At 35.8% G+C, this 21804-nt stretch overlaps 1 protein-coding gene across 1 annotated transcript in view; it reads left to right on the forward strand.

Annotated features, from left to right (window-relative positions):
• The window catches only part of LOC150092853 (uncharacterized), a 219925-nt gene that overhangs the window by 158087 nt on the left and 40034 nt on the right, over window positions 1-21804 (forward strand). Inside the window, exon 7 of the mRNA XM_090414300.1 lies at window positions 600-766. Within this exon, the coding sequence (XP_090270426.1) occupies window positions 600-766 (167 nt within the window). The remainder of the gene's footprint in view (window positions 1-599; window positions 767-21804) is intronic.

A 21804-nucleotide genomic window follows, 5' to 3' on the forward strand; every position in this document is an offset into this window, starting at 1 on the left:
ATTGTAATAATTTATTTTTGTTCCTGCTCCTTGTCTTTATTGTTAGATCACTAAGATGCATTTTTAGTAATGCTGACATGAGAATTTTTGTCCTCTATTATTGAATAAGATGTGTTGCATCAATGGAATTGAAATATATTAGCTAATGTCAGGTTTAGGTTAAATAATATGGAATACTGGTTTTTGAGATGAAACATTGAACTTTTTCAAACCATTAGAGGTATTCATAAACATCCATACAATAGTGAAGGGGAATCCAGAGCCTGTTGATTGGAGAGCAGACACTTTATCCACTCTCTAATCAGTACACTTTGGTTAAAGACTGGTAGATGGTTAGACTGTTCCCAGGCTGATTTATTTGACAAGATACTGTACATGAAACTTGCTTTGTGGCCTATTTTATGCAAAATGAAAATTAGGATCAGTTATTTTCCATTTCTTTTAACATGGAATTGTATTTTTGCTTATAACTTTTAATGTTATTGATATGTGTATTTTATTTTGTTCAGTAAGCTTATCCTTTATAATTACTTTTGTTATAAATATTTACTTATTTCATTACAAATATTTAATCACTAACTGTTCATTTCTCATTGCAGATGAGTACTTTCTCACTCACATACAAGAAATTGATAAAGTTTCTTCTGAAAAGAAAGACCGCTTGTTACATCGTAATAAATGGGATCCTGAATTGCAGAAGTGTGCTGAAACTTATCCTTGTGTTAACATCTTAAATTATTCAGGGCCTGAAGACATAAAATGTCAGGTGACTATTTTTTATGTAGTTGTTTTCTGTCAGAATTTCAAAATTCGGTTTATTTGAATATAGACTGAATTAGGGTTTCTGCCTTGGGAAGAGTAGCTCAAGACTAGACATTTCTATAAATTTAAATTTATGAGTCTGAAAAGGAAAAGTGTTGAATTCATTATAATTTTTAATTTTAGTTAAATGGGTATTGCATCATAGAGATTATAGATGATGGTTAAAATTTTATTACAAATTAAATTAATTATTGACTGCAACAAATACAATATTATTCATTATTTTATACATCTATATGCATTTCTTTTAAATATAATACAATAATGTCATTATATGACTAGAACAAAGTGCAGAAAGCAATGTAAATAGGCATTTTTATTACACTTAGCTGCTCAGTATATTTTGGTTCATTAGTTAAATGAAAACAAAAGATCACTACCAGAAGTCAATGGACTATCATGTTGCTGAAGTTATTTTTCATTTTGACTTTCAAATTTTGATCACATTTGATAACTTGATGGGATAAAAATTATTTATAATTTTATAATTTTAATATTTTCACTTAAGTTTCAAAATGAAAATAAATCATTCCAAAGTTTTGGAAACACTTCAAGGAATGTAAAAAATGAAGAAGCAGCTCAGTACAGGTATTGTCCAAAGCAGAATTCATGTAAAGAATCAAACACTACTGGACTGATAATACATTTAGAGCATATGCAAGAATCACATTTTAAAAGAAGTGCTAATGGGAATATGGACCCTTCAAATGGCTCAAAAAGAATTAAGGCTCATCACTTAGTTTTAAACATATGTAAAATAAGAAAGTTAAGTTAGATTGTATTTTGTTTGACTTCCAAAGATGGAATCTCAGTTTGAACAACTGCCAGCAGTTATTTTATATGTGAATTAATTACAAAGCAGAATTATACAGTATCCAAAGAAGCCCTTGGATATCTTAAAGTTGATTTTTGACTTCTGTGGGGGAGGGGGAGTAGAAGTGGATCAGAAATTAACAGAATCATTCACTGTTTTAGTCTTACTTTGGATGAGTGAACTAGTATTGGAAATAAAAGGTATTCAGTATTGTTGTTCATTCAGATGATACAAAATATTTTTAAATTAGGATTAATTTGTTTACCTTAAAAGGTGTTCACGAATTTATATTCATAATATAGTGGATTCATGAATGCAATAATTTGGAATAATTTTGATGTGCTTTGATGCAGTTATTGAGTGTTTTATAAATACAGTAATACCCCAACTTACTTGAATCCGGAGTTATGTGGTTTCTTATATGTATGTATTCCTGTCCCGCTTCACGCCTCACCACTAGTCGCTAACCACTCGGCCAGCCTGGCTGGTCAAGTAGTTAGCGTATCCGCTCTCCAGCCAAAAGGCTGTGGGTTTGAATCCCGCCGTGGGCATGGATGTTTGTGTTGTCTGCGGAAATACTAGTGGCGGTAGATGACGTTGGTGTAGTTGCAGTCAGTTGGTGGATTGAGTGGTTGAGACAGAGTTGTAGAGCAGGTTCTCTCCCTTGAAGAGTCTTTGGACTCCCTGCAGGTGTCAAATAATAATAATCTTTCTGGCGCCGGCCGCATTTGCCAGTATCACACATGCTGTGAACAAGCACTGACATGTTTCGCACGGTCTCCATTCATACATGATTTTTATCGTCTACAAACCTTGCAATTGTTTAATGTTATGTTCTTGATAAAAATTTTATTACATAAAAAATAGTAATGTCCAAAAGAAGCAAGTCCAATTCTTCTACAGCTAGCAAGAAAATAAAAACATTGACTTTGGAAACAAAACTCAACATTATTAAGGATTTTGAAGGCGGAATGAAAATTTGTGAGCTAGCAAAGAAGTTAGATCTCCAGGAATACACAGTAAGAACAATCATAAAAGATAAAGAAAGAATTCTCGCTACTGTGAAAAATGCCCAATCATTGAATTCAAGCATAATTCGTAAATGTCATGGGATTATTGGTGATTTGGAAACGATGCTCAAATTATGGTGTGATAATCAAGTGAGAGAAAAAAATTGTCCAGTTGATAAAATGACAATATGTAGCCAAGCCAAGCTGATTTTTGAGAGGCTAAAAGTAGAAGCTGGAGAAGCAGCCAAAGAAGAAAATTTTATGGCCAGTAATGGTTGATTCAACCGATTTAAAAATCGCTATTACCTGCACAGCATCATGGATAGTGGAGAGGCGGCAAGCACTGCTGAAGAGGCTACGTGTTCTTTTCCTGAGACACTTAATGCTATCATTGAGGAAGGTAGCTATAGCAGTCAAACCATATTTAATGTAGACGAGACCGGCTTGTTCTGGAAAAAGATGCCTAAGAGAACTTTCATCACACATGAAGAAAAAACGTTTCCTGGCTTTAAGGCTTCCAAAGACTGGTTGACAGTAATGCTTGGTGGAAATGCAGCTAGCGATTGCAAATTAAAACCTCTCTTAATTTATTGCTCCAAAAAATCCAAGAGCTCTAAAAAAAAAAAAAAAAAAAAAAAAATCTAGAGCTGGTTTGCCAGTGATTTGGAAGTCAAATTCTAAAGCTTGGGTGACAGCTTTTATTTTTGAAGACTGGTTTGGTCACCACTTCATACCTGAAGTTGAACGTTATCCAGTTTAAAAAAAATTCCATTTAAAGTTATGCATTATTATTGATAATGCACCTGGTCACTCTCCTGACTTTAATTCATTGTGATCTATGGGTAAAAGTTATTTTCTTGCCTCCAAATACAACCAGCTTACTTCAACCGATGGACCAAGGAGTTATCAAAACATTCAAAGCGTACTACACACGGCGTTCGTTTGTAAGTCTGAATGAAGCTATGAGGAAAAATGAGCAACTGTCTGTTAAAGAGTTTTGGAAACACTTTAATGTTTTAGATGCTGTAAGAATTATCAGAGGTTCTTGGGGTGAAATTTCCCAAAAAACCTTGAATGGTGTCTGGAAAAAATTTTGTCCATCCTTTTTTAAATTCAAAACGGGAATGTTGCCAGAAACTGATCAAGTTGTTGAGGCAATAGAAGAAGTTGTCAACCTTGCCAGGCAATTAGATTTAGAAGTCGACAGTGAAGATGTCAGCGAGCTGTTAGATTCACATAACAAGGAGCTTACAATTGACGAGCTCATAGAGATGCGTGAGCAAAGCACTACTGAAGAGACCGAAACCTCAGATCCAGTTCTACTAGAAAAGCACATGACAATTGCAAAATTAACAGAAGGTCTCACTTAATTAAGAAAGGTTTACAGATTTTGGAGGACATAGATTCTAACGAAGAACGAATTGTAGCCACAAGGCAAGGAATAAAAAAATCATTGGCTTGCTATGAAGAAATTTTGCATGACAAGAAAAAGACATTATGCCGTCAGACGAATCTATTAGATTTTATGAAACCATCGACATAGAAATAACTTTCTTTTTTTTATGTACAAAAAACTACAATTATGATTATATTTCTTAAAAAAATAGGTGTTTTTGTAAACCTTTGGTCCCAATTAAGTAATATTTTGTATATGTTTATATATATGAATTACATGCAAAATTATACCCCGAGTTACGCAAATTCGACTTATGCACTTTTTGTTGGTTCCACCTACTGCGTAACTTCGGGGGTTTTACTGTATATGTAATAAATAACAAATATACTAAAAAAATCATATTCGTGTGCGAAATTTGTAGTACTGAGAATTCTGGAGACTGGGAAAAATTGTCTTCGTCCCAGGAACAAAAAAAAATAGCCATAAAATATTTTGGTTTTCTCACCAATTCAGTTTCAGTTTTGATTTATACATACATTGGAAATTAAGTGGTGTTTTTTTTTTTCCTTTTTTTTTTCTTTTTTTTTTTTTCGTCTATTTATGTTGCATACAATACTAGTAGCTTAACAATATTGCTTGAGTATAGGTTCCCAGAAAATAAGATTTAATTTGTAATTTTCAAAAATGAAAGAATATTCACCTGTCACTGTTGCCTTTCTTGGCATTATGGAAGGGATTTCTTTATTGGGATCATTATTAGTACAGTATTAGGTGAAGGATTAGAAATATGAAAGAGAGAATAAAATAAACAGGAGAAAAAACAGGAAATTTAAAGAAGAGGATGTATTATTATTGGCAATAATCATCTGTTTACCTAAGAAAACAAACCTGTCCTTGATCACATCCAGGAGTATATGAAGTGCTTTAAACGTGTGATCTGACTTATTATGGATAGTTGCCGCCATCATTATGATTACTCAGGACAGGCATACCATGCTCCAGACACCTATTCCTACAGGATTTAAAAATATATATATAATTATTCACATTTGACATCTGTAGATACAATATGGTCACTCCTGTACCTCACAAGGAAAACCTTCTAAATAGCAGAGTAGGAAATTATTATCAGACATGTAAAAAATATTTTGGGAAAATTTGGAGAAAACAGCAAAGCTAATAATAATGGCAAATACCTGTTGGTTTTCTACTCAAGACATGGACTGGTTATTGCTAACACAATGTTCCAACATAAAAATTTGCGCAAATTTACATGAAGAGAAGAAGCAATGAATAAGAAAAGTCCTATTGACTGTGTTATTGTTGATAGTGATGTTTTCCCACTGGTGCAGGACACTAGAGTATAGAGGAATTGAAATTTGAAGTGATCACCATTTAGTCTTAAGCAGAATAAAATTGAATTTCATACTGAAAAAAAAAAGAATATGTAAGAAAGTTTTAAAGTGAATAAAGGTTGAGCAGTTCTCAGATGTAAACTGTAGACTAAAATACACAAACATTATTCAAGAAAAAATGAAAGAGTTTGAGAACAGGAACCAAACTTTGGAGAGTCCGTGGCAAATCCTGAAGAAAACATTGATTGATTCAGCCAAAGAGGCATGTGGTGAGGTTGTCTGAAAGGATAGAAAAATCAGAACCCCATAGTGGACACAGGAAGTTAAAGAGGCAGTGAAGGAAAAGAAGAAAGCATATCAAAAGTTCCTGGCAAATAAGTCAGCTTGTGCTCTTAGAGAATACAGAGACAAATTAAGAAAGCTAAACACTATGTAAAACTAGCTAAACAAAAGACGTGGGAAGACTTTGCTAAGAACATGGAAAATAAATATCAAGAAGGTGGCAAAATATTCTGGAGGCTGCTGAAAAGGCTCTGAAATGGAGAAAACAGTGCTGTAAAAGGAATTTGAGATGATAAAGGTGACATGAAAACTGGGAGAAAACATATCCTTGATGTATGGAATAATTACTTCGAAAATTTGCTAAATTAAACAAGCAGTGATGACAGCACAAAAAACACTCAACAGACATGCAATCAGGAATACATATCCATACTTGAAGTAGAAAAAGCCATCGAAAGCCTAAAATGCAGAAGGGAAGCTGAAGTAGATGATATTTAATGCTGAAGTATGTGGTATAAAAGTTTTACAGTGGCTACACTGCATAGTTCAGAATGGCTGGACAGAGGGACAAATTCCAGATGATTGGAGTAGAGGTCTCATGCTACCCATATATAAAAAGGAAAATGAAACTGTTTGTGAGAATCAGAGGTATTTCCCTACTCAGTGTTCCTGGCAAGATTTTTGCAAGCATACTTGAGAAACGGTTGAGAAGGATTGTGGAATGGAAGTTTGGTGAAGAACAAGCTGGATTCAGGCCAAATAGAGGCTGTCAGGATCAAATTTTTACATTACGACAAATAGTTGAGAAATCGTGAGAATATAACAAAGATCTGTATTTAAGTTGTGTAGATCTGGAAACGGCATATCACAGGATACCAAGAGTGAAGCTGTTCAAAGTGCTACGGTTGTATAGTATCAAGCAATACTTAGTCTTTATTTGAGTTGTAAGTCAGCAGTTAGAATTGAAGGAAGTACAGGAAGATGGTTTAATGTTAAATCTGGTGTGAAACAATGATGTACATTATCTATATGGATCACATTATGAAGGAAAGTGGTATTAAACCTGATATCAAAATTAGAGATGTTAATCTCAGCTGTTTACTTTATGCAGGTGATGTTATACTTCTAAATAAATTCAGTACAAGTCTACATGCTTCCCTGACTAAATTGAATAACTGTTTTAATAGAGTTGTTATGAAGGTCAGCAATAACGAGGCAAAGACAATGAAAATAGGCAGAAGCATTGAAAATATCAACTATATTGTGAATGGAGAACCTATAAAATAAGTAAAACATTTTAGCTACTTAGGCACGATTTTTAGTGAGGCTATTAAATTAAATATGGAAATAGACAGCACAATCAATAAAGCTGGTAATGTAAGAAGTCAACAGAATAAATTTGTGTATGGAATAAGAGAGAAATTAGTCAAAATACTAAATTAGCTGTATACAAGACAGTGTTCAAACCAATTTTAACTTACGGATCTGAGAGCTGGGTTAGAAATAAAACATTGGACCAAAGACTAGAGACCACAGATATGAGAGTCCTGAGAAAGATTAGAGGGGTGAACAGATGGCATTAGTGGCAATATCATATTAGGAAAGAACTTAATATTGTTAGCATCCAGGAATATGTTAGCAGAAGAGAGGAAAGGTAGCAAAACAAGTCTTCTTTGCCAGGTTTGCAGGAAAAAGACCCTGAGGAAGACCAAGATATAGGTGGATTGATACAGTAAAAAGTGCCTTAGAAAATAGAAATATAAGATCTGGTAATGTTGGAGTCTTGACATGTAACAGATTGATTTGGAGGAAAATTGTAGATAGGAAGTTAGTAACGGTGCACATTTTTCATGTAGTACTATCATATCTTGTACATTCCTTAAGGGTACATATCAAGAATATTTGATAATGATGATGATGAACCTTCTGCTAGAAGAAGTGGTAGGTTCGCAGATGCCATTTCCACACAGAGTAAGTAGGACAATCACAAACCACCATGCCAGTGGTGGGATTCAAACCTGCAGCCTCTTGGCTTGAGAGCAGATATGCTAACCACTTGGCCAATCAGGCCAGCCTAGGGATTTCCCTATCTAATCCCACTAGATTAGAAACCAAAGTGCTACACAGTCATTATAAGTTGGCATTATAAACTTAAAACTAGGAAAGCACCTGGAATTGAACAAATACATGCAGAATTCTTAAAACCATTAAAAACATTATTTGAAAGGATCTACAAAAATGAAGCAATACTTACTGATTGATTGGACCAAATCAGTTATAACTCATGTATACAAAAAAGGAGATAAAACAACGATAAAAAGGATAAAAAGGAGATAAAATTATGGAGGCATTTTAGCTTTCTCACTATTCCAAGTAAAGAAAGTACTGCAAAAGCAAATTAAGCCATATATAGAACTGCATTAGGAGAAGAACAACCAGGTTTCAGACCAGGACAAAGTACGATTAATCAACTATTCTCCTTAAGACAGACAGACAGAAAAGACACTAGAGTACAACCAAAGCTGCTATTTAAATTTCATAAACTTTCGTCAGGCATTTGATTCAATCCGTAGAAGAGAACTATAGGAAACTATGAAAGAATTTAAAATTTCCATCAAAACTATAAGAATAATAAAGAATCTATACAAGAGATCTGAAAGTGCAGTATGAGCAGAAGACACCTTAACTAACTGGTTCCACACAGAGAGTGGAGTAAGGCAAGGATGCAATCTGTCACTGGACCTGTTCAGTCCTACACTGGAAGAAGTGACCAGTAAGGCCTTAAACAAAGAAGACTCCGGTATCAAAATATATGGGAATAATATAAAAAATGTAAAATTTGCAGAAAGCATTGCATTACTTGCGAGCACGGAAGATCTACAACAAATTTTTGATAATGGAAGAATGTATAAAATTTGGATTAAACCTAACTATCGATAAAACAATGTAAATAGGGAAAAGAAAAACCAATCTGAAAATTAAAATTGATAGTAAGAATCTAGAGCAGGTAGAACATTTCATCTACATATCTTGTAGATTAACTCAATTTACTCAGAGGAGTAATTGAGTACAACGGTAAAATCACAAAAGATATAAACAGACAAATCAGTTAGTCATCCCAAACTTTTGGATGACTTAATAAAATATGGAAGTCAAGAGACATCAAACAAATAAAAAAAGTAAGAATGAGACAATCATCCTCCAATACTCCTCTATGGAAGTGAATGCTGGAATCTCAAAAAAAGCTGAAGAGAAAAAATTATTAACTACTGAAATGGGTTGGCTAAGAAGATTACTTGGAGTATCTCTGCTGCATAGGCTAAGTAATGAAGACATAAGGAAACTACTAAAACAAGTAATAACAATAATAGACAACATCCAAAAAAAAACACTGTGATGGTTTAGCCATGGGAACAGAAAGATTACCAACTAAAGCCTTGTATACAATGATGGAAGGTAAAAGATCCAAAGTGCAGCAGAATTCTGAAAAAACCAAATCACAAGTTACACCAAACTGGACAGAATTATTGTGACTCTCCAGGAACAGACAGAAGTGGAAAGAGTTCATTCAGCCTCATCGTCATCCATAATAATAACTAATTTGATCTGATAATAACTATATATAGTTAAATTAATTTCTCTCAAGAAGGGCAAATTCGTGATGTACCCTCAAGAGAGTGGCGGAGTTGCACTGCACTGATATGTACTCTCAAGGGGTGTGTAGGATACTATTACAGTACTACCTGATTAAGTTTACCTTATTACTAATAACAATTTTACTCAAAATTAATCTGTCATTCATTAGCACTCCAGTATTGTTGGATCTTAAATTTCTGTCTTCTAGGGCATTAACTAACCATACCATTTCTTAGATGGTAAGGTATGGTCACTTAAATGTTAACATTGAATACTCACTGTATGGTTCAGTTAGTTTCAAGATGAACTGTAAAAGGGTGTTGGCTCTTGTTTTAATGATTTTGGAGGAGAGTGGAGGAATGATAGTGGCCAGTAGTTCAGCAGAGTACAGTCTATGAAAGTAGAAACAAGGCAGAAACTGAATATTCGTGAAAGAGGGATTGAAGTAGGTATTGGGGAGTAGATCATTAATTAGCTGGACTGCTCTCTTCTAGATAGAATCAAGCAATCTTAGAAAGGATTTTGGTACACCACCCATCACCTTAAATATGGAAGCAATATTCCATGGCCGGGTAGATTTGGGCTTTGCATAGAGTTAGCAGCTGTGAAGGTGTCTTTGTGCAAAAAAGTACACCAAGTTTTTTTGCAGCTGAAGAAACTATAGGTGTAATATGGTTGTGCAGGAAAGATCAGAGGCACAGGTCAGTCCAAGAAGTGAAATCTGATCGTGTTTGGATATCTCACTATTACTGGTGGTGAGGAGGAGGAGGGATGGGAGCTCTTTCTTCCTAGAGATCAGACAGAACTGAGTTTTGGTGGGCATTGAAGTTTATAAGGTTGTTCTTGCTTCACTGGGATATAGCTAAGAGATCTGAGTTCAAGTCCATGGTTGTGGTAGGATTCTAATACTTGAACACTACAAGGTTTGTCAAATGTGAAAAGGAGGGATGGAGTGTACAGTCACTGGCAAAGCTATGGATAGGATTGGAAGTCTGTGAAAGTAGGTCATTTATATACAAGAGGAAGAGAGTGAGTGAAAGAACAGAACCCCTCCTCCTGGGGTTCTTTTGGTTGACTTTTATCACTTTTCTTTGGGATGGACTGGATATAGACCTGTTTTCATGTTGTAGGATAGATGCCAGTTGAATAGGATAGATTGAAGAGGCGATGCAGGATAGGTGTTAGTTCTGGGGCACAATTTTTTAACTCAATAGGTGGGATACCATCAGGACCAGATGCCTTGTTTGTGTTCAGGTTATTAAGGATTCTTCGGATTCTTTTTGTCAGAAGACTATGGGAAATATGAAGGTGGCCATTCTTGGTGGCGTGGAGGGAACTTTGCCTAGGTCATTAGTGCAGGAATTGGATGTGAAGAGTGATGCCAGTAAGATGGCCTTTTCTTTAGGTGAGTTAACTATAGTACCATTGGGATGTGAGAGCAGTAAAAACCTGGGTGGGCAGAATTTGTGGCCAATGGCCTTCGCAAGGGACCAGAAGGCGCAACTACTACCATTTAGGCTGGAGGAGAGTTTGCAGCATTGGACCCTTTTCAAAGTCTGACTTGGTGATGATTCTTTTGCAACTGAGTGTAGGCAGAGTGAACATCTGGAGTTTTGGACTTGAGTCATTCATGGTAAGCAGAAGTTTTACTTTTACTTGCTTGGCACACTTTTTTTATGTGAAACTTGAGCTTGTTGGCTATTGCAAATTTCAGCAATATCAGGTCTAATATGTGATATAGCCCTCATCTCTTTGTCAGCATTAATAAGTCTTTCACGGTTTTTATATGGATTAATATTGAGAAACCGAGCTCACACAAATACATGATGTTGAAAACTGTAACAAAATTTTCAGTGTCCTTGTGGAGAGAGCTGGGTGTTCGGCTTGGACAAAAATCCAAAATTCCTCAAGAGTTATTTCATAGAATTTCATTTTTAGAGTATGATCCGTTGATATGGTAACTAAGGAAGGAAAGTAACTTGAAATCTTTTTTTCCAATATTGTTAAAATTTTACACATTAAAAATAGTACCTGTAAACGATATTCTATTTGTTTAGAAGTCAATGCACATAGCAGTCTTCAGTTGTTAGGATCAGAGTAGACAATTACACTCAGAACTGTGTCATGTGACATCTTTCACCGGCAGAATACTTGTAACTAATTCAGGGAACACAAGTGTTCTGGGGAACACCGGTTAAGAAACACTGCTCTAACTACATGTGGGGGGGGGGCAGAAACCGGAATCCTTGCGCTAGTGACCAAACATGGCTGCAGTTACTTCAGGTCTCTAATAAGCAAGATGGTGATATTTCACCAAGACATCTACCACCTAGAGGTCTAGAGAATTTTTCAGTGGCAATGCTCACCAGGTTCTCCAGAGCCTTGTTTGTGGAAACAGGGGCTATACCGCTGGAAGGTGGGGATGAGTTGACTGTGAGAAGCTACATATTGCACATCACCACCCTTTAGTAGCTGATGCTTATTCTGTTATTTATTTCCATGTGTAAAACAATTAAAACATTTTATTTGTTCTATTGAGTTTCCATGTGAAAATACAGTTGATTTTTTTCACTTTTTTGCATGTTTTCATATTCACTCTTTATTGCTGATTTTCATGCCAAATTTGTTACAGCCATTATTGAGGTTAGAGTCCTGAGGACTTGCACTGGATTCTTTTTAGGAGTAAATATTATCTGCATATGAAGTAAACTACTAAATGTAATATCTCTAATTCTGATATCAGGTTTTTAATGCCACATTTCTTTTGTAATGTGATCCATATAGATCAATGGTTCCCAACCTTTTTCCACTTGTGTGCCCCTTTTAAACCCATTTCTATAAATTGTATCCCTTGTTTATAAAATAGCTGTTTTTAAATACTGATACTTTTGTTCAGTGCCTATCTTAATGTAAAATAGTGGAGATGAAGTTTTTTCGCTGTTACTGGTTATTTTTCGTGTACCCCTGAACAGCCTAGCACGTGCCCCCCGGGGTACGTGTACCACCGGTTGGGAATCGATAATATAGATGATGAATGAGTATGAGATAGAGCACTCTTGTGTACTTACACTTTATTTTACATAATTCCACCTGACTATACTTAATTGGATTCTAACGGCTGACTTAGAACTTAAATATAGGCTTATATATTTAAGTTCTATTATAAATACTTTCTACTTCTATAGGCTTATATATATTGCTCGTACAATGTTCCATTTCCCCCACATTATTTTAGCATTTTGAAAAGCTTTTCTTTTGGCACCTTATCATTTTTTTTCCAGGTCTACAAAACTTAATTGCATATCTTTGTTATACTCACACAATTTCTCATCTATTTGTTGTGAAGTGAAAATCTAATTCTGGCAATGCCAAATTTCTCTTCCACAATTTTTCTTAGCTGCATTTTCAAGTATACTTACTTGAATCTTACCTGGATCACTTAGTAATTTACTCTGTAATTTTTACATTCAGTTTTATTTCCCTTTTTGTAAATGGGAGCTCTACTCCAATCATCTAGAATTTAGCCTTCTGACCAGTCATTCTGAATTATGCAGAAGCCACTAACATATTATGCAAAACTTTTATAACTTTCATATTTGAGCATTTCTGGTTGAATATCATATACTCTAGTTGCCTTCCCACATTTTCAGCTTTTGATAGCTTTCCTATTTCAAGTATTGATATGTACTTCTGATTGTATTCTTCTTGATTGTTTTTACCACTGTTCTGTCACTACTCATTTTATTTAAAACAATCTTTCCAAATAGGTATTCCACATTATCTTTAGTTTCACTTTTCATGTCATTTTGCCACCTTCCAGATATTTATTTTCTGGACCAGCTTTTCTGTTTTCTTTGTGTAGCCTTCTCTGATGACTTGAATAATTCATCAACTTTTTCCTTAGGATAAGGGATTGATTGGGATAGGATTGGATAACAGACTAAGTTAGTTCAAAGGTAATTGGCTGTCAGGTGGGTTGTGTACACGGAAAAGGTATCCCAAAATAGGAAGGTCACTAGAAGAGTACTGCAGGAGTCTATCTTGTGCCATTATTGTTTTACTTGTATGTCAGTGGTATTGGAACAGGATTAACTGGCGATAAACAGTTGTTTGCTGATGGTGCAAAGTTGGGAAGAACTGTGAAGAGCAGAGATGTTTTGCCCGTGCAGGAGGATCTCAGGAAACCATGTGAGTGGGAAAATTAGTAAAGCTATCAGTTTAATTTTGCAAAATGCAAGGTTTTGAAATTTAGTAGGCAGAGTTGGGATGCAGAATAGACAGTTAATAGGTAAATTTTGAAGAAGGGGGAAAAGCTGAGAGATCTGGGATCTTATCAGAGATTTGAAGTTCAGAAGGCACATTACTGAAATTGTAAGAACATCATAATGGATTATGGTAGTGATGAGATGGACCTTCACATGCTGAAACAAAGTTATGGATCTCTTGTATAAAGGTCCTTATCAGGTTGTATTAGACTAATGTGTGCAGCTTTGATTGCCTGTATGAATAAGAGGAATGCAATTTGCAGAGCGTTGTGAATAGAAGAGGGATATGATTGAGACGTGTAAATTGATAAGGGATTGTTACCTGATTGACGTGTAAGAGATTTTTGTCCAAGAGCCTATCTCTGGAAGCAGGGGTAAGTGGGAGGGTGAGGAGCAAGTTTTTGCATGGAGAGAGATGGGTGAGTAGAATACATTGCCTAAAAGTGGTGAGTGCAGAAGCTGTATGTGGGCTTAAGGCATTATATAATAACCTTCTGTGAGACCATATGCATAAATAAATTACATTGTTTAATTCTCCATTTTGAAATTTGTCCACATATTCTACTTGAAATTGTCTGCTACCTCAAAATGCTTGTCCATATTTGGTGTTGAATGCTGTGTCTAATTAAACTGTGATTAGTTTATCCAAATATAAGATACTATATGTATTATTTAGCAGGGTCTCACCTGTTTTATTCTTCTTTTTCTCAGTAAACCAATTATGTTCACATAATATTTTTGGCTAAAAACAGACAAGTCCCATGAGATTGTTGCAAAAATAACCTTGTATGTCTCTATATATTTAATGCTAAATGTTAATGTAAATAAATAGGAATATAATTGGCTGGGAATTTACTGCTTTAACAAAGAAATTTCTAGAATATCAAAAACAAAGGCAATGCTTTGCCACCAGAACTTTGTATAATAGCTCTATATAAGGGCATGAGAAGTTGTTTATGAACTCTGCGTATAAACATCTTCAAGGTCAGTCTCAAAGAGATCGGCAAGGTTCAGACAAGTGTCCGCTGCCCGACAAGATAGGATTAAAGGAGTGCACGTAGGAGAACAAAGAAGGGGTCGGTGCTAGTGAAAGATCAAGCAATAGCACCGAAATATTCAGGGTCCCAAACCTTCATGCAGGGATCCGAAAGAGGATGAATAAAAGGAGTTGGCCAGAGGATCGAACATCGGATGTCAACTATTGATGATGCGACCTTTTGGACAAAAAGTCACCAGAAGTCCAAGGAGGATGACACAGGCTGGTCCGTCAGGCAGAGTCTAGATCTGATGACATTTTCGCCAGAAGCTATTGTCTGAGGAGCAAACCTTTGAGCTGGAAAGGACTGCACAGTTACCCGAACACCAAACCTCTTCGCCCGAGCTTATGAGTGCCGGAAAAATAGCGTTCCAGTAGCTGTCGGTGTCGATGATGTGATGCCGGTGTCCAAGGATCCATAGGAAGGAATTCAAAACCTGATACGGAGGACAAACTCAGGATTCCAACACAAAGCCAAATTATAAGTGCGCACCGAGGGTAGCAGAGCTAATGCGAGTTAATCTTTTCATTCATTTATGTGAAACATAGGAGAACTTTATTAGTAGACTGTCAAGTGTAAGGTGCTGAAATTGAGCAGTGTTTAAGAATGAATTTTAATGCTTGATAGTGATTGGAGAACATGTATGTAATAGTTAAAGAATAACAATTTGTTAGCAGTATAATTGGCTAGGAATTTAACTTAGTGTTGGAAAGGAATGAATATTCATGTGTTATGATGATTATGAATTGCAAAGGTATTTTAACATTTTTTCTTAACTAAGAGTTAGACGGAGTATTTCTCCCTATCGGAATTATAGTGTAAATTGTTTTATTGTTGTAAATAAATGTTTATTCAATGTCATTGGAGTGCTGCCGGATCTTTAATTTTTCAATGCACTATTCCAAAATAAACAAGAGCCTGTTAGCGGGAACCCAGGAGAGATTTAGAAAGGACAATATGTAGACCATGACTGTAAACAATAATTGATCGGAGGGAATTTATGTTTAAGTGAAAACTGCTAGACATACCACATCTTATTGCCAGAAAAAAGACACTGGTGGTGCAGTCTTAACAAATAAATTTCCAGTATCCCTAGGAATAAGAAGGGAAGTGCAGAAGGTAGAAAAGGAGTTTTTGCATAAAAGAATATATCATAGATACATAGAAGGGATAAAGGGAGAGATTGAATACTTAAGGCTGACATATAAGGTTTAAAGATTACGAAAGAGCACTACTATAAAGTAATAATAATATAAAGCGGCCAATATATAGATTAAAAGTTTACAATACAAAAAATAGAGAGAAACGTTTACAATACAAAAATATAGAGCTTCTATTACACCTATAGCCCCTGCAGTGGATGGAAAGAGGCTAAAGGAGTAGTATTTCTCTAGTTCTTCTGCCACTTCTTTTCTGTTGATACTTCTTATGTCAATGGTGTCTGTCTTGTGTTAAATAGTAATTTCTATTGTTAAATCGTCAGTTTAATCTTATTATACATTAATTTACTGCTTCTTGAATCGATCCTTTTGCTAACTTAAAACCTTACACAATCAAAATCCTACCGGCTGCTCTATTGTTATGTCGCTGCTTACCCTAGATTATATCTTATTCTACCTCTATAATAACCCTCCTTCTAATCTACTGTCGTGCCCTTAAGATATTAATTCAGATCTATCTCCTCTTCGGATATTGGCAAAATTTATATTTTGCTGCGCCAGCCAATATCCTATAACAGAAGAGACTCTTGTTCAGGGAAATATTTCTAAATTTTAAAGGGATACACACAGTTATTTTATCTCATGCTAGCGCTGTGCAGATTCAGTTAGCAGTTGTAGACCGAATCTCACTTAAGCAATTATATCTAAACTCCTTCCCGCCAAAAAGGTTCTATTTCATAAGTGGTGATTTGAATTCGTAATCAGGCATAAACTCAGGTATAAGGTACAAAACATGTTTATTGGAAAAACATAAAACATTTACAGTTATGTAAGTTTAAATACTCAATGGATCAAAATTCACTCTAAGTTAAGGGTTATACTAAATCGCAATGAATCTGAGTAAGTTAAATCCTTCAATTATGAAAGGATAAGATTAGGTTTAGGCATAATACTACTACTATATAATTCCTTTCACAAGTTATTCACAGAACACGCAGTGAACACTTTCATTAATACTCTATCAATAATTATCTTAATTCTAAATTTCATTTTAAGCAAGCCTAGCCATTCACAAATTACTGCCTATTAACAACTCTTCTTTGTTCCACAAGGGCTTAATTAATTCAGTCAAATTCTCATTAAAAGTTCTATACTAGTGTCCTTTAGTTACAATGCACACAAATTTCTTGTTGTTCTAAACGAATTTTAACATAGAACAAAAACTCTTGCATTACCGGATCTTTTCAGATTTCATGCCGCCATCTCATGTAGGTCTGGATTACCTTACTGCCTATTCTTCAGCCGTCTTTGCTCCTGGCGATGTACTACGCTTTTTCTTCTAATCGTTTCTGACTGTTGCGTACTGTCTACCGCTCCGCAGGAAACTTTCTCCAATGGGACATTCTGCTAAGGCTCAATTCCACATAGGCCGTCGTATCGCGATTAGCTCTGCTTGAAAATCTTCAGGCATTCTCAAGAAAAGAACCTGCCGTCCGTCATTACCATAGTTGGCCCACCGCTCTCTCACGAATCCTCCGACCAGCTCCCCCTAAAACTCTAATCCAGCAACCGAAGATCAAAAGGTCAAAAGGCCCCTAAAATGGCGTGCTTCGTCTTTTATTCGCCCTATTCGGGCACCCTCTATTCGATTTGGGTTTCACCCACGAACCCCATCGTTCATGCCTCTTGGGTGATCCTACACTCTCCCTAACCTGTCAGGTTACATTATTCTAGGTAGCCGCTCTGACGTCATTTTTCCGCGTAGGTATAGCCTCCATTGCTACGCTCGACTAGTCCAGATTACATGCGATTATTCCGGATTACTACTTATAACTTTCTAAGAATATCACAATGTACTAGACAGCTTACATGGGAATTACAAATAACCTAACAATAATTCTCACTATATGGCACACATGCACTACACATTATTACAAAACATAAAACAATACTTCATAATTATAGCTGATGTGCAGATATCTCCTTAATTAGTAGTAGGTATCATGTTAAATCCTGAATAAAGAATTTACTTGTAAAGCTCTCCATTCAGGATCTAACAAAAGTCTCCCCTTACAAAAAAAAATTTTCTTAAGATAAATTTTTCTTTAAGCATCTCTTATTGCAAAATTATTGTTTTCTAATTTTCTAGAATAACTCCTTTTGTCTCTCCCTCAATTCTCTGGGGATGAACCTTCCATTCTTTCTGGGCCTTAGTAAGTATCTCGGCTCATGATATGACTTAGTTTGCTCATTCTCATGATATATATTCGGTGCTTTTTTTTTTAACGTCTTGGACCAGTTTATTCTCCATTATTTTTACTCATAAAGCTTGCACAGTTAGTAAGTGCGCACTCTTTGTAGCAATTGCTAAATTCCAACACAACAAACCACTTATAGCTTTTCTAAGCACAAAAAGAAAACAGAGGAAGTTTGCATAATCAAACTGCCGTTGATGTTGTATAATAACTTCATGTTTTCTGTACTTGTTCCGTCTCGGTCTGTTATATAGAAATTTCTAGTTCTATTAGCTATCTCAATGTAGTTTACCCCGATTGTTTTCGGACAATCCTCCCCTAAATTTTCTTCTGTAACACCTTGGTCATTTGCTAATTTTACGCTTGCTTTTTGGTAAGTCTCAGATTGACTGTTCACATCTGAAGTTGAAGCTAATTCAGAATCAGTCTGGACATCTGGAGACACTTCATTAACTCTTTCAGTTGGCATGATCTCTCATTTCTATTTCTAACTTTAAATTTTTCATTCCCTCTTCTGAACCGTTTATTTCCCATTAGGATTCTCTCATTTCTAGAGAAGTTGCAAGAGAACTTGTACCTTTCTAGAAAGTTAGTTCCTAAAATTATCTGAACGTGTGGACAAGATGTCCTAGGGAGGACCAACAACTCCTGCCAAACACATGTTAAACTCAGGTAAGTATAATTTTACTCTAACACTTTTTGTTGCACAAACTTTAGATGTTGATAACCCTGATAATTTGATCGGTCTCCTTAGATTAGAAATGCCTCGCCATACAAGGGATTTTATTCCTTGAAAATAATCTTCCATTATGACAGAGGCCTGGGAACCAGTATCTAACAATACGTCACAATGTGTTCCCTGAATCTTGCCCTTGATTATCATTTTTTTTTCTTCCTTGTTCATGATTTCTTTGTCTACCTTCATAATAATGAGGAGTTTGCCCAAACTTCGACTCATTTCTATTATTTCTCATGGAGGGTCTCCTATTACTAAAACAATTTCAAGCTAAATGCCCACTCTTGTTACAATTAAAACATCTAGGAGGCTCCCTTCTGTCTCCTTGCTCGTTATTTCTCTGTGATTGAGGTAAAGACACCTCGGGTTTCCGTTCTGATACTGCCGCCAACCTTTGCATTACTTCTTCCAGACGGTTCAATATAGGCTGCTGAAGTCTTTCTATTTCTAGTCTAATTAATTCATTAGTCTTCTCTGGTTGAGGGATAGATGATCTTGAAGTCTTATCTGTGACTGCCGCCAGCTGTTTCAATACAGCATCAGGACGGTCCATTACGGACTGTTGAAGTCATTCAACTTCTTGCTTAATTATAGAACGTACTTCCATGTTTGATAGCCCTACTTGTTTTGGGATGTTCAATTCATTTTCAGTCATTTGATCAACGTTGACTAACATTTCTCTTTCACTGTCCTTTTGATCATTAGTCTTTGCTTTGCTTGTGCTAAATTCCTTCTCAGTTCTATTCTCGCTAGCGGAATTATTCACCTCTTTAATTACGTTAACATAGCTGGCATTAGATGTGGGACAAACGTCTCTGAGCATCTGTTCCTTTTCTTTTACAGCAAGGAAACATTCCTCAAGATTTGATATATCCTTTCCGTATTCTGTCTCCTTAAGATTTTGTTTCAATCCTGCCCTAAAGTGCTGGAAGACGGCCCAGTTTAGATGGTGCCTGTCATTGTCCGAAACACTTAGTGTGTTGGCAAGATCTAACAGCCTGTTATGGTAATCGGACACGCTTTCTTTGTCCTTCTGTACCATTCTTTGGAGCTTCTGCAGATTCGGTCCCATGTTCTTTACCCTTGAGAACTGTGAAATAAGGACTTCTTTAAATTTTACATAACTCCGGGTGTCTTTCAGAACCGGTGAGGAGTGAAAATAGGTCTTAGCCTTTCCAACTAGCTTGCTGCATAGCAGAATGAGCAGTTGGAATTCACTCCACCGACCAATTCTTCTCAATTCCTCAATGTACTCGAAGAATGCAATCACGTCATCAGATTCATCACCTGAAAACTGAGGGAATACCTGTTGAGGATTAATTGTTCTAAAAAACTCTGAGTCATCTAACATTGAGCTTGTAGGTAGGGACATATCTGCATTCGTCTTACAATTCAACACAATGTAATCTTCTTAAATTCTAATTATTCCAATAAATGCCTGATATGATATCAAAAACCAACTTACAGTGATTAAGGATGTGTCAACTTTAATTCTAGGGCCCTAATCACATCCTGTCGGCTGCGCCATTGTTATATCGTAATATTGTCTATTGTTATTTGTAATCTATCTTTATGTCTAAATTAATCCTACCGGCTGCGCCATTGTTATATAGTAAGGTCTTTATTGTTAAATAGTATTTAACACTTGACTTCTGTGACTTGGAGTTTGTTCTAATAGGCGACTTTTCACTTTTTGCCATGGTTCCCTAATGTAAACAGCCACGCCTTGTTTACCAGGTGGTACTCTAGCTGTCATGAAATTGAATCAGGTTTGTGTTTCTGATTTAAGACAATATAGTGTACTGTTTGGTCATCTAAATTCCAAATTACTAGCCCATTCTCTTGAGCACCCCCCCCCCTTACACACGCGCAAGTCAGAATGTAATGTTTACAGTTCCACCCTGCCATCAGATTCATTACCATGCTCAGTGTCCATGAATACCTACTAACGGGTGAAGGTGAGGATTGGACATTAGAGCAGAAGCCCCAGTCAGTTCTCTGCGTTCATTAAAGGTTCTGTGGAGGTCTCCTATCTAGCTTTGACCCTTAATTGATCCCAAAAATTGAATTATGTCAATTTGAGATTGTGTAATATAAAAATACTAATAGTCTTACTACTACTACTACTACTACTACTTCATTTTTTTTTCCCCACAAATTAGAAATGTATTCCCAAAAAAAGAAAAGCAGGAATTGCATACTTGAAACTGGTGGTTTTGTGCTCTTATCTCATGGCAGTGCCACTTTAGCTAGTAAACAGAAATGCCTCAAAGCATTAAGTAAGTGGTGATAAAAAATGCACTCAGAAATATAAGTTATTATAAAGATGACATTAATTTAAAAAATTTTCATATTTAAAAGGAAAAAATATGTTACAATGGTCGTTTTTGCCCAATCTGAGAATATATCCCCTTCCCCAGCTTACATTAATTTCCATGAGAAAACTAGTACTGAATTACGCATATTTTGAATACATCTCTTGCATTAAAGGCAACTACAGTGTGCTGTTTAGCAGCTGGCCTGTGAAATGTTTTTTTAATTACTGTACCCTCCAATGAAAGAGATAAGATACATGCTCCCTACTTAAGATTATGTTGAGTGTGTACATAGAGGGTCTTACCTTCAGCAAAGAAAGATGAGGTAAGGAGATTAAACTAACTCTGGAGATTAAACAGTGCAGTAGCCATTCAAAGCCTCCAATTTGGAGGCTTTGAATGGCTACCATCATCACACAGTTTTGAATTTTTAGATGCAATAAGCATTGAAAGTTTATTTTTCTTGGTCAGACTATAATAAATTTAGTTTAATCCTTTATCCAAGTGTGTGCAAACAAAGTTTGCACCTGAAAGTATCTTCAGGACTGGGGTAAAGTGGTACAACACCAGGCAACTCCTTGCAAAGGTGGAGCAAGCTACCAACACTCCTATCTCAGTATCTCCCATAATGCAAAATACATCTCCTTGCAGATATGTATAATGTTATGCATTAAGGGAAGGGCCACTACCCAGACTAGTTTCGACCTTTATTGAGGTCTCT

This window comes from Typopeltis vanoorti, chromosome 25 (assembly GCF_054136105.1).
Source record: "Typopeltis vanoorti isolate ZY-2024b chromosome 25, IOZ_Tvanoo_1.0, whole genome shotgun sequence".
Taxonomy (NCBI): Eukaryota; Metazoa; Arthropoda; class Arachnida; order Uropygi; family Thelyphonidae; genus Typopeltis; species Typopeltis vanoorti.